Genomic DNA, 16,139 nt, shown 5'->3' with positions numbered 1-16,139 from the left:
TGCAGCTGCCAAAAAGGCCAACACAGTGCTGGGCTGCATTAACAGAGGGATAGAATCAAGATCATGTGAAGTATTAATACCACTTTACAAGGCCTTGGTAAGGCCACACTTGGAATCCTGCATGCAGTTTTGGTCACCACGATGTAAAAAAGATGCTGAGACTCTAGAAAGAATACAGAGAAGAGCAATAAAGATGATTAGGGGACTGGAGGCTAAAATCTATAAGGAACAGTTGCTGGAATTGGGTATGTCTAGTTTACTGAAGAGAAGGACAAGGGGGGATAGGATAGCAGTCTTCCAATATCTCAGGGGCTGTCACAAAGAAGAGGGAGTCAAGCTAGTCTCCAAGGCGCCTGAAGGCAGGACAAGAAGCAATGGATGGAAACTGATCAAGGAGAGAAGCAACCTAGAACTAAGGAGAAACTTCCTGACAGTCAGAACAATTAACCAGTGGAACAACCTGCCTCCAGAAGCGGTGAATGCTCCAACACTGGAAGTTTTTAAGAAGAGACTGGACAGCCGTTTGTCCAAAATGGTGTAGGGTTTCCTGCCTGAGCAGGGGGTTGGACTCGATGACCTCCAAGGTCCCTTCCAATTTTATTATTACTATTACTATTATTATTATTACTACTACTACTACTACTATTATTATTATTATTAATTAGGCTTTCTGAATGGGTAAAGTCAATTCCACGTTAGAAATAAGCCCTAATAAAGGTAGGAAGGGTGTGTGCACATTGCATTGTGTTGCCTTGTGTTGTGTGAGTTACTGCAGTGCAGAAAACTCATCTTCCAGTATGGCAGTTTTAAAAAAAGCATGGAGGTTAATAAAAAGCAGCTGCTTTGAAGTTTTAGCGTTTCCCACCCTGTTACCCAGTTTTCTCCCACTGCGCAGATTTTATCCAACTGGCCTTCTCAAGCAGGTCACAGGTATAATTCAGAAATTCACAATAATAACCCATAAGGGAGTGCTATGCCTGAAAGAGATTGTAATTTCCCTTGCTTAGATGTCAGAATTTTCTCTCTTTCTAGGAGCATCTCTTTCGGGCTGGTCTAATTACCATGACAAACAGCAAAGTGCTGCTTCTGGTTCAGCTCCTTCTCTCCCCCTTCTTTCGGAGCAGAAAGTGCTTGAATTTCAAGCATGCTGCTCAGTCAATTAACTTCCAGACCTCACGAGGTAGCTAACAAAAGAGCAGGGTGGGCTTCAAGCTACACACTTTTAACCCCATTGAGATCTGCCACTCATCTGAGCCAGGCAGAAGATGTCTAAACCAGTTCTGAGTCCACCATGGTAGTGAGGGTGGAAAGCAGGAACCAATGTTTTAAAAGAGGCCTAAATTGGAAAAATCTAAGAAGGAAGGATTGGGAACATAAGTGGTCTTGACTAGCCCAAGCTGAGGAGGAGAAGGAGGAGAAGAAGAAGGAGGAGAAGAAGAAGAAGAAGAAGAAGGAGGAGGAGGAGGAGGAGGAGGAGGAGGAGGAGGAGGAGAAGGAGGAGGAAAAGAAGAAGAAGAAGAAGAAGGAGGAGGAGGAGGAGGAGAAGAAGAAGAAGAAGAAGAAGAAGAAGAAGAAGAAGAAGAAGAAGAAGAAGAAGAAGAAGAAGAAGAAGAAGAAGAAGAAGAAGAAGAAGAGGAGGAGGAGGAGGAGGAGAAGACATCCTGAGATTTCCAAACAAATCTGCCTTTCCTTCCTAAAGAGAGAAGAGGCCTAAAGGAAGTCACTGGTGGAATGGTTAGGAGTTCCATCATCCATGTCATCTTTGATCTTCCTGGAAACAACTGGCCCAATCTGAACACTCTGTGCATGCAAAGTTCACTTCTTTTAATACCAGGCTACACCTGGAGCATCCACTGAGCTTCTGACTTCTAGCCATGACTGAAGCTCCAATCCATCTTGGCAAAGCCGCCATAATGGAGGCAGCCAATTAAGAATGCCAATAAAAATAACGAAAGGAAAACTTTGGTCATGTTTATTCATTCATTATGAGGAGAACATTGACAGTAACAAAAACTCAACTCTCCTTATCAGGTGTTGATTAAACTGATGCAATGATTACTAATCACTGAGTTTCACCCTGGGCTATAATTAAGTGTCACCATTTAATGAGGATTTCTATTTTTTACTTTGATTAAACATGCTGGCACTGGACAGTTTGATGATAAAGATGTGCAGCACACGTCTGTGTTTGTGTGTGTGTGTAATTGCTTGGGTTTTGTACTTACTATCTCATCAAGACAGGCTTACAAAATTGTTACCAGCTATTTAGTGTGTCTGTGCATCTGTCTGTTGGTCTGTCTGTCTGTCTGTCTATCTATCATTTATTATCTATCTATCATCTATCTATATCATTTATCATCTATCTATCTATCTATCTATCTATCTATCTATCCATCTAACTTTTATATATTTATATGATTCTATGATTCTATCTCTGTATATCAATTTATTTATCATCTATCAATCATTTATGTTTATGATTCTATCTCTATATCAATAATTTATCTACCTATGATTTTATGAATATCAATCTATCTACTATCGATCCATTCATCTTTCCAATTTCTCTGTCCATGCATCCATGCATCTATCTGTCTGTCCATCTATCCGTCTGTCCGTCTGTCCGTCTGTCCATCCATCCATCCATCCATTCAATGTATACGGCTGCCCATCTCACAAAGTTGAAATCTCTGGGCAGCTTACCACAAAGTGATAAAAGCAGTACACATTTGTTTAAAAAACAACCATTATTTTCTAAAAAAATTAACAAATCACAAGGCATAAGAGGGAATGGATGTTAACAGCAATAATGAAGTCATCTCAAGATCTCCCCCGTTCCTTTTTTGGGCTGATGACATAACCAGATCTTGAGGGACTTCCAGAAACTCAACAGGGATGGAACTAACTTTACTTTAGGTGGGAGAATCCTCCATAAGGAAGAGAAGACCTAGGAAATTCTTTGCTTACCCCTCTAAAAAATGGAGACCAACCTAATCTTTCATTGAAGGCTCTTGGAGACCCTTTGTTGATGTGCTCATATCAAACCCAGTTCTTTTTTCTTTTGCATTTTTAAATATTGTGCATTTCCCCAAAGACAAACGCTTCTGTTGTTCCAATATTTCTGTATTAGGAAGACTGGCAGCTGACTGAAAAGAGAGAATTAATTTCTGCCACAGCAATGCCCATAGCCTCAAAGATGAGCTTTGTTGTCCAAACACAGACATATTTACTGATAAAATAACTTCTTCAATTCCAAGTCTTGAATTCGCTTTTTGCTAGGAACACTCTCAGGTGCCCTGAGTGTAGTAAGCTGACCGTGGTATATTTTATTCATATTTACATTATCTTAAAATTCTCAGAGGCCATGTTGAACGAAGAGCCAAGAAGAATCAGGTCAAGGATTTCATATTTTATCAAGTCTACAAATAAATGCTGAAAGAGGTTGGGCATCGGACACTGGTGTCAGTTTACATCTCCTTTGTTTTTCAACATTTTTGTTTGTCATCTGGACTGGACATTCCATTTTGCTTTAATTTAGACTTTGGAAGCTTTTTTTTTTTGTATCTCCACCAACATAACCACAACAACAGGAACAATAATAATAATGCAACAATGGTGCATTGGAAGATCCGCAAGAAATATCATTTGCCTGTAAGCAAGAACTGGTGAGATCATAAAATAGAGAAAGTCATAGAAAAAAATAATGTTAAATTGCTCTGGGACTTTAGAATTCAAACAGACAAACACCTGCAACATAACACCCCGGACTTAACAATTGTCAATAAGAAAGACAAAAAAGTCTGGATAGTGGTCATGGCAGTGCCTGGAGACAGCAGAATAGACGAGAAAGAACTGGAAAAGATAACAAAATACAAAGACCTATAAATAGAAATAGAAAGACTGTGGCAAAAGCAAGCAAGTGTAGTACCAATAGTAATAGGCTCCTTGGGTGCAATCCCAAAACAATTGGAGCACTACTTAGACACCATCATTGGCATTGACAAATTCTCCATTAGTCAATTGCAAAAGGCGGCCTTACTAGGAACTGCTTCCATCCTGCGACGATACCTGTAATACCATCAATCATCCACATCTGCCTATCCCAGGTCCTTGGTAAGGACTCGATAGGTAGATAAAATGCCAAATCCAGTCTGAACATCTGGCTGACTGTGCGATGATCCATAATAATAATAATAATAATAATAATAATAATAATAATAATGAACAACTATGATGATGAGTTGGAAGGGAACTTGGAGGTCATCTAGCCCAACCTCTGCTCAGGCAGGAAACCCTATACCATTTCAGACAAATGGCTGTCTAGTCTCTTCTTAAGAACTTCCAGTGTTGCAGTATTCACAACTTCTGGAGACAAGTTGTTCCACTGATTAATTATTCTAACTGTCAGGAAACTTCGCCTTATTTCTAGATTGCTTCTCTCCTTGATTGTCTTTTGAAGACATCCCTTCTTATTGCATTTGGGATCTACTCCCTCTTTTGATCCATCTCTTTCGTGTCAGAAGTTACATTTCTAGATGTGCAACTGATCATCATCCCTCTTTGTACTGGAGGATCACAAACAGACAACCTTGCAAACAACGGTTCAAAGAGTTCGAAAGAATTTTATGCTGCTAACGGCTTGTTTCAAAATGTGATGCGTCAACTTGGCTTAACCGACCTCCTTAAGGCCACTACTAAAATACAAGTCCATAACTGGGAAGTTTCTGGAAAAACTTTTGACTGTGACAGAGGGGGAAAAATAACGAATAGATACAGAATAATCGTATTAGCTCCGTATGTAATAAACGTTTTAATTCTAACTTCACAAAACTCTTTTTGTAGAATGTGTCTCCCAATGTACAGTGCTAGAGTCAAGAGCCGAGGTGGCGCAGCAGTTAGAGTGCAGTACTGCAGGCCACTTTAGCTGACTGTGCTCAGCAGGTCAGCGGTTCAAATCTCACCGGCTCAAGGTTGACTCAGCCTTCCATCCTTCCGGGGTAGGTAAAATGAGGACCCAGATTGTTGGGGGCAATGTAAATATATGTATACATTGCTTACTGGTGTACACCGCTTAGAGAGTGCTTGCACTTAAAGCGGTATCTAAGTCTCATAAATAAATAAATAAATAAAGAGTGACCCTCAACATTGGTACACCTCCGCAGATGCGTATTTAAAGCAAGGGAGATAATCCATCAATGAATGATTTGTCCAAGCACTTGATAAAGCGAGTGAAAGTCTGCCAATATCCCAGATTGTTCCAAAGGCACCTGTCCTTTTTTTAAAAAAAATTTATTTAAATTTTCAATACATATAATACTTTCTATACACTATATATAAAAAGACACCTGCCCTTTTGATATTCACGATTGAGGTTCAATTGCCCCTTTGGAGATCCTGGCCCAAGGTGACACTTGAGGACATTTATTCTCCATAGCACCTGAGAAAGGGACAAGAAGCAACTGGTGGAAGCTCACGAGAGGGAGATACAACTTGGAAACAAGAAGGAATTTCCTGACAGAAAGGATGAATCAACGGAACGCTTTGCCTTCGCACCATTGCTGAAGGTTTTCAGAAAAAGATTGGACAACCATTTGTCTGAGATGATATAAGCACTCCTGCCTGGGCAGGGAGTTTATTTATTTTATTTATTTATTTATGAGACTTATATACTGCTTTTAAGTGCAAGCACTCTCTAAGCGGTGTACACCAGTAAGCAATGTATATATATATATATATTTACATTGCCCTGGGTCCTCATTTTACCTACCCAAGAAGGATGGAAGGCGGAGTCAACCTTGAGCCGGTGAGATTTGAACCGCTGACCTGCTGAACACAGTCAGCTAAAGTGGCCTGCAGTACTGCACTCTAACTGCTGAGCCACCTCTGCTCATTGGAGTAGAAGACCTCCAAGATCCCCTTCCAGTCCAAGGATTCTATGATTCTTTGCCTCTGATCACTATATACCATGTACATCCTGATTTCCTTGCCAAGTTCATCTTCTCTAAACAACTTGACTTTTCGTTCAACTTCCTGACACATTGAAAAATCCATGGAACCTTTTTTTTTTTTTCAAACGCATTAAAGCTTCTTGGCTGACCTCACTGCTACTTTGCAGAAACGTGATGGATGGCTGCAAGAAGACACATAAAAGCAAGAGTTTATTAGTGTGCCTGTGTAGGTGAACATCCAACTCCTGCAAACCATATGTCCCTTAATCTGTCCAAGCATTGCCTGGCAAAGCACATTTTTATCCAGGCTCATTTTTATGATCTCTGAAGACCCCATAAATATTTCCTTAACGCAGGGAAGGCCTCGCCGCATAGGATTAATGGCCCCATTGTTGCAAAGGGGAGCGTGAACATTGTCAAGCCTTATGCTGTGGCACATCACCCTTTAACACACCCAGTTATGTGCAGTTTCTTTCCAAGACCTGGCTGAAACTGAGTAGCTTAGAAAGGGAACCGGCGGAAATGTCCACAGAGGTGGTTAAAAATATTCTAGGTGGAAATCATGACGACGTGCGTGAAACAGCCTGTTTTTCTTAGGTATGTCACAGGGGGAAGTCTGTTGGAAAAGTGCTAGCCAGGCTGGTAGGAGAGAGTTAAGCAGGGACCTAGCTTGGAGTCCTTACACAGCCACAAATGGCAGAATCTTGACTTCCCCCAAGATCCATAAAACTTGATGGACTTGAGACAATAAAGGACACTCTATTAGTAAGTGATGACGTATTAGGATGAGAAATGGAAAATGTTTATGAAATGAGATAAGAATATATTTAAGGAAGTATATGTATATTTTAGATAGGATAACTTTTATGTAGTAAAATGAAGGAAATTTAGATTACCCGAAACTTAAACACTATGGATATTAAAAGTTAAATTGGAATATTGTGATTAAAAATTAGGTAAAACTCAAAACAGGACATGGATATGTATAAGCAAATAATATATTGATAAATGTTTAAACTAAGTTTGTTATCATTAGAAATCTATTAGCCTAAATGTGATATGAGAACAGGAAGACCTGGAGGAACGTTGTCCATGGGGTCGCGATGGGTCGGACACGACTTTGCAATTAACAACAACAAAATGTGATATAGCAAATATTAAGGGAAGTAGAGAAGGAATTTCTGATGATATAACCTGAGATATGTACCAAAGACTTTGTTATTCAACCACTGATTACTCAGTCACCACGCTGCCTTCTGAACACTTAATGTAAAACTGGAAAACCAATAACATTTGTTTTTTTAAAAAAATTGTATCTGGTCGTTCCTGGAGGAAGGCAAGCGGTCTTGGGAGATAGATGATAGATAATCACATCACTGACTTTTGTTATTCGCAAATAGCTCTGGCTGCTTGCTTCTGACTTTCAACCATTTGCATTCCTTTTTTTTAACCACCCTTTAACCAATCTTTCTTTCAAACTACATCTAATTGACAGGCTGCACCTTTGCGACTGCAAGAATGAGTTGGGAAAAGGCTAAGAAGATGCAACTGTTGACCAGTGCATTGTGTAACCTCCACTGTATCTCTGTCCACAACCTTCAGTGGACCAGTCCACCAGTCATGAGGAGGTCATAGTTCCCCCATGCTGGCTCAGGAATTCTGGGAGTTGAAGTCCACGAGTCATGAGGGGGCCATAGTTCCCCCATGCTGGCTCAGGAATTCTGGGAGTTGAAGTCCACGAGTCATGAGGGGGCCATAGTTCCCCCATGCTGGCTCAAGAATTCTGGGAGTTGAAGTCCACGAGTCATGAAGGAGCCAAGGTTGCCTACCCCTGGCCTAGACTATTTCAGACAAATGGTTGTCCAATCTTTTCTTAAAAACCTCCAGCAATGCATCATCCCAACTTCTGGAAGCACCCACAGCACTGTGGGCAACCTTAAGATATGTGGACTTCAACTCTCAGAATTCCTCAGCCAACACATGCAAGCATTCTCCATTCTTATTTATAACCATTAAACATTATTTTGGGGGTGACTGTCTCTGCGTGTAAGTTTCTATGTGTCTATAATGTAAACATTTGGGTTTAGCCCTGATTTCCCTATTAAGGTGCACATTTCCATCCACTTTATTTCCTCAAACAGGTCTATTTTGAGCACTGGAAAAGCACTCTGTGTTGGAATCATTCAAGAGTTCTTATGATGACATCCTTTTTTGATGAGTTTGTGTTACAGCTAGAAAAAGCACCAGAAACCCCCCCCCCCAAGTTCACGGTAAAACATATAAAGCAAACTTGAACTACATTTTTTTTCCTTTTTTAAAACCTTTCATTCATGGCAGGGGTGAAAATGTGTCTTGTTTCCTCACCCAGACCCATCAAAATAGGACATGAAATAATAAAAAGAGATGAAGATCCGGGGTGTTGCGAGATCTGCTGTTGTTGTTTTTTAGTTTTGAGAGCTGAACAGAATCAGTTCTGCGTGGAGGTTTCACTTTGAAGTGGGAGGCCTTAAGAGTCATCCTGGGGAAAAAAAAAAAAAGAGAAAGGAAAAAAAAAACAGGAGGGGGGCAATCCTTCGGAAGACCTGTGTGTTTCGATTGTGGATAAGAGTGTGTGTGTGTGTGTGTGTGTGTGTGTGTGTGTGTGTGTGTGTGGAGGGGGAAGAGATGAAAGATATTTCACATGCTTCTTTCCCACAATGAGATGTTACATCTAAAATCAGGATTCTCAAATTCTCCTATCAAACAGAATTAACCAGCGCCAAACCTTGCTCAAAAAACTATTCCCCAGTTGAACGACAATTTGAGAGTTGAGCCCTTTTGAAGCACAACGTGTACAATTTGATGTGTAGGATGGAAGAAAAAAATAAAAATAAAAATGGGTGTAGGTCCCCAACCAGCAGCCCAACAATGCAGCGATTCCTGCAATGTCCACAGAACAGAACAGAACGAGTTGGAAGGGACCTTGGAGATCTTCTAGTCCAACCCATTGCTCAAGCAGGAGACCCTATACCATTTGAGAGAAAATGGATGCCCAATCTCTTCTTTAAAACCTCCAGCGGTGGAGCACCCACAACGTCTGGAGGCAAGCCATTAATTGTTCTGACTGTCAGGAAATTTCTCCTTAGTTCTAGGTTGCTTCTCTCCTTGATGAGTTTCTATCTGTTGTTTCTTGTTCTGCCTTCAGGGGCTTTGGAGAACAGGTTGATCCTCTCCTCTTTGTGGCAGACAGTTCCTTGAAGGAATTATAAGTTATAACTCAACGGGTAAATATGTCAGCATGGACCCATGGTGGAAGGAAACCATGTGTGAGTACAATTCTCACAGAATATAATAGCAATAGCACTTAGACTTATATACCGCTTCACACTGCTTTACAGCCCTCTTTAAGTAGTTTGCAGAGTCAGCATTTTGCACCCAACAAACTGGGTCCTCATTTTACCGACCTTGGAAGGATGAAAGGCTGAGACAACCTTGAGCCAATAAGGACTGAACTCCAGGCTGTGGGAAGAGTTTGCCTGTAATACAGCATTCTAATCACTGCATCACCATGGCAATGGAATAGAATAGACCAGAATAGAATAGAATAGAATGATTGTATAATATAATAGAACAGAACAGAACAGAACAGAATAGAATAGAATAGAATAGAATAGAATAGAATAGAATAGAGATAGCAGTTAGACCAGCGGTTCTCAACCTATGGGTCGCGACCCCATTTGAGGTCGATCGACCATTTCACGGGGGTCGCCAAGCAAGGCTGTCCACCATTTTTTTCCCCTTTTCCGGCGGGTGCCTTACCTCCCTTGGGCTGGGCCAGCCGGTGGTCGGCCTGCTCCGTCTCTGCCACTTGCCAGCTACGCCTCGGCCGGCACAGGGGGTGGCACCACACATGCACGGCGCTCCCAGGCAAGGAAAGTCCTTGACGTACGACCGGTTGGGTAGTCCTCGACTTACGACCGGTTTAGTCCTCGACTTATGACCAGTTGGGGGTCATGGCATTAAAAAGGTTGAGAACCACTGAGTTAGACTTATATACCACTTCACAGTGCTTCACAGCCCTCTTTAAGTGGTTTACAGCCTGTTGCCCCCAACAATCTGGGTCCTCATTTTACCGACTTCGGAAGGATGGAAGGCTGAGTCAACCTTGAGCCGGTCAAGATCGAACTCCTGGAGTGAGCTGTGAGTTAGCCTGCAGTACTGCATTCCAACCACTGCGCCACCACGCATGATAATGCTTATTATTATATACAGATAGCCCTCAAAATAGGACCATTCATTTAGCAAGAGTTCCAAGTTACAATGGTGCTGAACCAAGTGACTCCTGACTGGTCCTTACACTGATGACTGTCACAGGATCCTCATCGTCACATGTTTCCAATTCAGGAAGGTGGCAACCATCATGTATTTACTATGATTTAGTGTCTCAGGGTTATATAATCATCATTTGGATTTCCCCCTGGGTAGAGGGCCTTCAAGAGGGTGCAGATCAGGGTTCCTTGATGCTCTCAAAGCTTGGCTGTTTTCTTGCAGACATTTCATGACCCAACTAGGGAACATCACCAATATTAGAAGGGAGTATGGTTTGTGGAGAAGAGGAGGAGGAGGAGGAGATTGTGGGGTCATTGGTGCTCTCTGAGCTTGGCTGTTTTCTTGCAGACATTCCCTTACCCAAACTAGGTAACATCATCCCTGCTAGTAATACTGTTGATGTTACCTAGTTTGGTAATGAAATGTCTGCAGGAAAACAACCAAGCTCAGAGAGCACTAAGGAGCCCTCATTTCAAGCTACAAATATTCTTCTTTATGGGTACAGATAAGTCATGTGAAAATTTGTGTGCAGTTGGACACCTCAAGGATGGTGGGACAACAGCTGACCCCACAAAACAAGATGGCAATGGATCATTATGGAATCCACAGACTTGTCCCAGTCTGCCAATTCATTGGTTGCCAACTCCTGGCACACGTTTCATCTTGTTCAGCCTTGACATTTTGAGCGTCATGCTCTTCTCTCAAATCCAGCTGCTCCGTCAATGCTCATTTAGCATCTCTGCCTCGATCTGCCTAATAGCTGTGCTAGCCACATTTAGCCTCTCTCACCCTGACAATCTGATGATTTAATATCCCAGCTAATTATCCGTTGTCTTGCAGTCAACTTGCCAGCCTCTGATGGGTAATTCAATTGTCCATTTCAACAAACCTCAACCTTTTCAAAGGATGCCCTCTCAGAACAAGGGGCTGGAAGGAGAAGACTTCTTCAACTGGAAGCAACTGTAGAAACACCTGTTAGATTTCTAATGGGCCAGAAGTCCCACCTTTTTATTTTGTGAGTTTAGCCTACAAGGGTTCCCTAAAATCTACTCCACCTGCTTGTTTATACTCAAGTTAGATTAGATCCTGCAACATTATCCTGGGACACTTGTATTTGCCTTTTTTTTCACTGATTGAATGTCTCTTTTCCTTAAACTGGGGTTGGGGTAGGGTTTGGGATTAGGACAGGGTTAGGGTCAACATTGGGGTGGTCCCCCAATAACATTTTCAATATTTTGCAAACAGAATATTGTCTGGGTACATATGTATGGTTAACAATAATTACCGTAATATAGTAATAGATAACAGTAGTGGGTATAATTGGTTATCATAGACAGTATTAATTAATCAATCCATAACATTCTTCTTACTGGTATGTATTCAAAATAACATGTCACATTCCTTTCTCCCTAATTCATTTTCCTAGCCATTGATAGAAATTATCCCATGTTTTAAAGTAAACTGAATCTTCTTTCTCTTTAATCGCTAAAGTCAATCAATCCATTTCTGCACATTCTAAAATTTTCTTGATTAATACTTCTTCAGTTGGTACATTTTCATTTTTCCAATATTGGGCAAATACAATTCTCGCTGCTGTTAATACACGTAATATTAAATATTCGCTCCCCTTCTCATAATTAGCTCCCAATACTCCTAACAAAAACAGTTCTGGTTTAAAATCCATCTGTTTTTTTAGTCATCTTTTCCAACCATGCATGTACCTTAACCCAAAACTTTTTTTTGTTGGAGACACATCTTGGAGAAACCTGCAAAGGATTATTCTTTTAGGGACTCTGGCAAAAACAAAACAAAACCCCACCCTCCAAACAATTGGGATAATCCAAAGAGATATTTTGATGATTACACCCAACAATTTTAGCTAGGCTTCAATGTTTCACATTGTTTTTTCTTTTATGCCGAATAGCAAAGTTTGAATAATGAAGACTTTGCTCAATGTAAGAAGATTTCCATCCATTTTTTTTCCAGGTAATCACGACCCAGATATATAATAAATGACCATATGGCCAGGATATAAATCTTCCTGTGTTTGAAAAGCAGAAATGTAGAGCATATATCCCATAATGTAGCTTTAGCATTCGCTATAAATAAAAAAAGACAGATGCCTGCCATTTCACTACATTTCCAAGGAAGGTTGGAAGCACGCTGGAAAAGAAGTGGAAACTCATGATGTGTCACCCAAAGATGCTTGAACACTGTCAAGATCTTTGCAGATTCAAACCTGGGGGCCTCAAAGTTAGATCTTCCCAACCCAGTGTCCTCTGGGTTGTAGATTTTAGAATCCTGATTACCAAGCTCCTCTCGTATTAAGAGAAAAGTAGGGTTTCGAAAGAAGAAAGTGTCAGAATCCAATTATATTTCATCTCTAGTGATCGACTATGGAAAACCCCATTTCCGCCCTCTCTGGAGTCTGTCATACTACGTAGAGGAAGGGGGATGAGCAAAGGGGTTTTATGGCCCTCACTTCCTTCATTACAATTTCAAAGGGACTGAATGTGGATTCTCACCAAGAGGACTGACCATAACAATATGGCCATCACCTTTCATCTACTCCTCTCTGAAGTCTCCCTTTGGCCGGCAATAAGGGAAAAGGGGGGGAACAATGCAGCACCGGGAGTCTGGGAAAGGAGAGGAGGAAGATCGTCACCCGGAAGAACTGTGGGGTGAGGGGGGGGCTGCTTGAAAACACTAAAAACATTGAAGGGTGGCGTGCAATCATTTTCTCTTAATAAAGATGCCTGTTGGAAAAGATATCCCAAGAGTTCTGTATTCTTAAGATGTAAAGTGAGGTGGGTCCTTACACAGCACCTCTAGGCTCAGGAGACTCAGCTCACATGAGCGGTGACCATTTGCCACCATTCTTTTTTTTTTTAAATTTTATTTATAATACAATTAAAAACAAACAAACATTGGATTTAACGTGACATCCCAGTATATACATTCTTATCAGATTATTCTCATTATTATTATTATTTATTATAAATGTGTGGGCCACTGAGCCTGAAACAGCCTGTCAGAATCCAATTATATTTCATTTCTAGTTATCGACTATGGAAAACCCCATTTCCGCCCTCTCTGGAGTCTGTCATACTACGAAGGGGGAGGGGGATGAGCAAAGGGGTTTTATGGCTCTCACTTCCTTCATTACAACTTCAAAGGGACTGAATGTGGATCTCACCAAGAGGACTGACCATAACAATATGGCCATCACCTTTCATCTACTACTCTCCCTTCTGCCGGCCATGAGGAAAAGGGGATGGAAATGTAATGCCTGGGATTGTCGCTGGAAGGACAGTGGGGTGGGGGCTGCTTGGGAACACTTAAAACCTTGAATGGTAGGGGATGGCCCCTCAGATCCTGTCTAGAATGCCTGCAACCATCTTCTTTTAATAAAGATGCCTGTTGGAAATATTCCAAGAGTTCTGTCTTCTTAAGATGCAAAGTGGGGTGGGTCCTTACAGAAACTTTTTAATCTTCCAGGAACTTCCAAAGAGATTTAGAAGCACCAGAAGGAAAGGATAAACAAGGAAAAAACACCCCCACCCCAGAAGAAAGGAAGGGATGAGACAATGAGAGAACACAAGTCAATGGATCAAGAAAGCAGGCGTACCTGAGGATAAATTGGTCCACCGTGATATTGTTGGTAACTGTCACCAAAGCAGTGACAACTTCTCCCTGTTTGATGGGCTTCAATGGCAGCTGAATGACAATGTTGCTGTCCAGCCACAATTCAGTCAGCTGAGAACTCTCTGGTGCCTGGTGGAGACTGATAGACCCAATGTGTTGTAAGTGGGACATCTTTTCTCCTGACCCTTCTTTTCCTGGACGGATCGCATTACCTTTCCGTAGGTCTTCAGTGGTACACTCCCCATTTTCACCCCCAGGGTGGATTGCATAATAAAGCTCTACTGAGATCCCATCAGACCGATCAGCCACTTTCTTATGGCCAGTGATAATTGTGGGTGGGTTAAACCAAGTTGGCTGAAGATCTAGACTTGCCACGCACAATCCCAGGTCTCCCTTCAGTCGACAGCTGCCCCGAACTCCCAAACTTTCCCAGAAGGCGAAAGCGTGCATGCAAGGTAGCTGTTCAGACATGCTGTAGTCATCCCAATCTCTCCCCACAATGTAGAAGAGAACTTGGACTTTGGGCCTGGTCAAGTAGACTTTTTCACTCATGATATAAGCTTTCAGCTTCCAGTTAAATGTAAACTTGTTGGTGGACCCAAATGCATTGGAGGTCAACAGCAGATCCTGAGGGACATCATGTTCCACCAGGAATGGTCCATAGCTAACGCTGACGATGGGCCTCTTCTTAGTTTTGTATGTAAAGAAGGTTTCCATACGAGATTGCAAACTTGAGTTTTTCATAAATTCATGGTTGGCTTCTCTAACAAAAAATGAGGACTCAGTACCAGAAATCTGATATTTTACAGGTAGATACGCTGATGAAGATGAAAATTTCTGGACATTGTCCAAGGCAACACGTCCCATGGCCACTATTATGGAATAAAGGGAGGGGGGAAACAGAATTAAACATTGAATTTGTTAGGTGCAAAATAGTAATAATTAAATCAGAGGTACATATTGATACAAAGTTAGACCCATCACACTGTCTTTTCACCTCAACAAGAGGTGTTGCTGTGAAGCACCTCATGAACATCAGAGCTACTTTCTCCAAGCTTGGTGCAAGACATTTACAAGCTTCTAGGAGAGATTCGTCCTGCCGTTTCAAGTGGTTTTATAAACACAGCCTCTTGTTTTGAGAACATTCCAAAGGGCAGAATTGAACAGAAGGAACTAGAACAGATAATCCATCACAGTGACTCTTAATATCCTGCTGGGGGAAGCCCTAACAACTAATGTATACATACATACCTGCAGTCTACTTTTTATCACTTGGGGTTCAGTTGGGTTCCATCTATTTATTTATTGAATTTAGAGTAGAATAGAGTAGAATAGAATAGAATAGAATAGAATAGAATAGAATAGAATAGAATAGAATAGAATAGAATAGAATAGAATAGAAAGACTGGACTGGACTGGATTAGACTAGACTAGACTAGACTAGACTAGAATAGAACAGGGATAGGATGGGATAGCATGGGATGGGATAGGATAGGATAGGATAGGATAGGATAGGATAGACTAAACTAGACTAGACTAGAATAGAATAGATAACAGAAAGAATAGAATAGAATACAGAAAGAATATAATAGACTAGACTAGACTAGAACAGAACAGAATAGAAGCTGGAAGGGACCTTGGAGGTCTTCTAGTCCAGCCCCCCGCTCAAGCAGCAGAACCTATACCTATTTATTTGTCACCGATCTCACCCAAGTTTGTGGAGCTTGGTTCAACTCTGCTGTGGATACCTATTTTAGCATCATCTATAAAGGTTCTCAGTTATCCAGGTCATGGTTGTCCCAAAGGTGCTTTTTTTCAGGAAGGAACTGGACTTTCTTGTGTTTCTTTGAAGATGTTTCACTTCTCATCCAGTCAGAGCTGAAGAAGCTTCTTGGATGAGAAGCGAAACGTCTTCAAAAGAAAAACAAGAAAAGTCCAGTTGCCTCCCCCCAAAAAAGCACCTTTGGGACTATTCTAGTATTGGAATTTTAGCCCGTGAAATACCAAGCACAAGTCAAATATGCATGCTGGCTGGGGAATTCTGGGAGTTGAAGTCCACATATCTTCAAGCGGCCAAGGTTGAGAAACCGTGGTCTAGGTTCCAAATGCTAAGTTTCTTACACTGACCCTCAACAAGATGGCAACTTCATTAACATTCTACCTAGGCAGTGCTTTGCAAACATGTCCAGGTCATCTGCCCTTCTGCGAGAACGAGAGTTAGTGGGATGCTACGAAGTG

The 16,139-nt window shown here is 41.4% G+C and overlaps 1 protein-coding gene across 1 annotated transcript in view; it reads right to left on the bottom strand.

The window, feature by feature from the left end:
* TMEM132C (transmembrane protein 132C) overlaps nucleotides 1-16,139 on the bottom strand; it is a 127,678-nt gene that overhangs the window by 58,103 nt on the left and 53,436 nt on the right. Inside the window, exon 2 of the mRNA XM_039357335.1 lies at nucleotides 13,885-14,773. Within this exon, the coding sequence (XP_039213269.1) occupies nucleotides 13,885-14,773 (889 nt within the window). The remainder of the gene's footprint in view (nucleotides 1-13,884; nucleotides 14,774-16,139) is intronic.

Source organism: Crotalus tigris, unplaced genomic scaffold, assembly GCF_016545835.1.
Source record: "Crotalus tigris isolate CLP2741 ecotype Arizona unplaced genomic scaffold, ASM1654583v1 scf7180000018891.247784533:1973344, whole genome shotgun sequence".
Classification (NCBI taxonomy): Eukaryota; Metazoa; Chordata; class Lepidosauria; order Squamata; family Viperidae; genus Crotalus; species Crotalus tigris.
The sequence above is the reverse complement of the archived record's forward strand: the minus strand, read 5'-3'. Positions and strand labels throughout refer to the sequence as shown.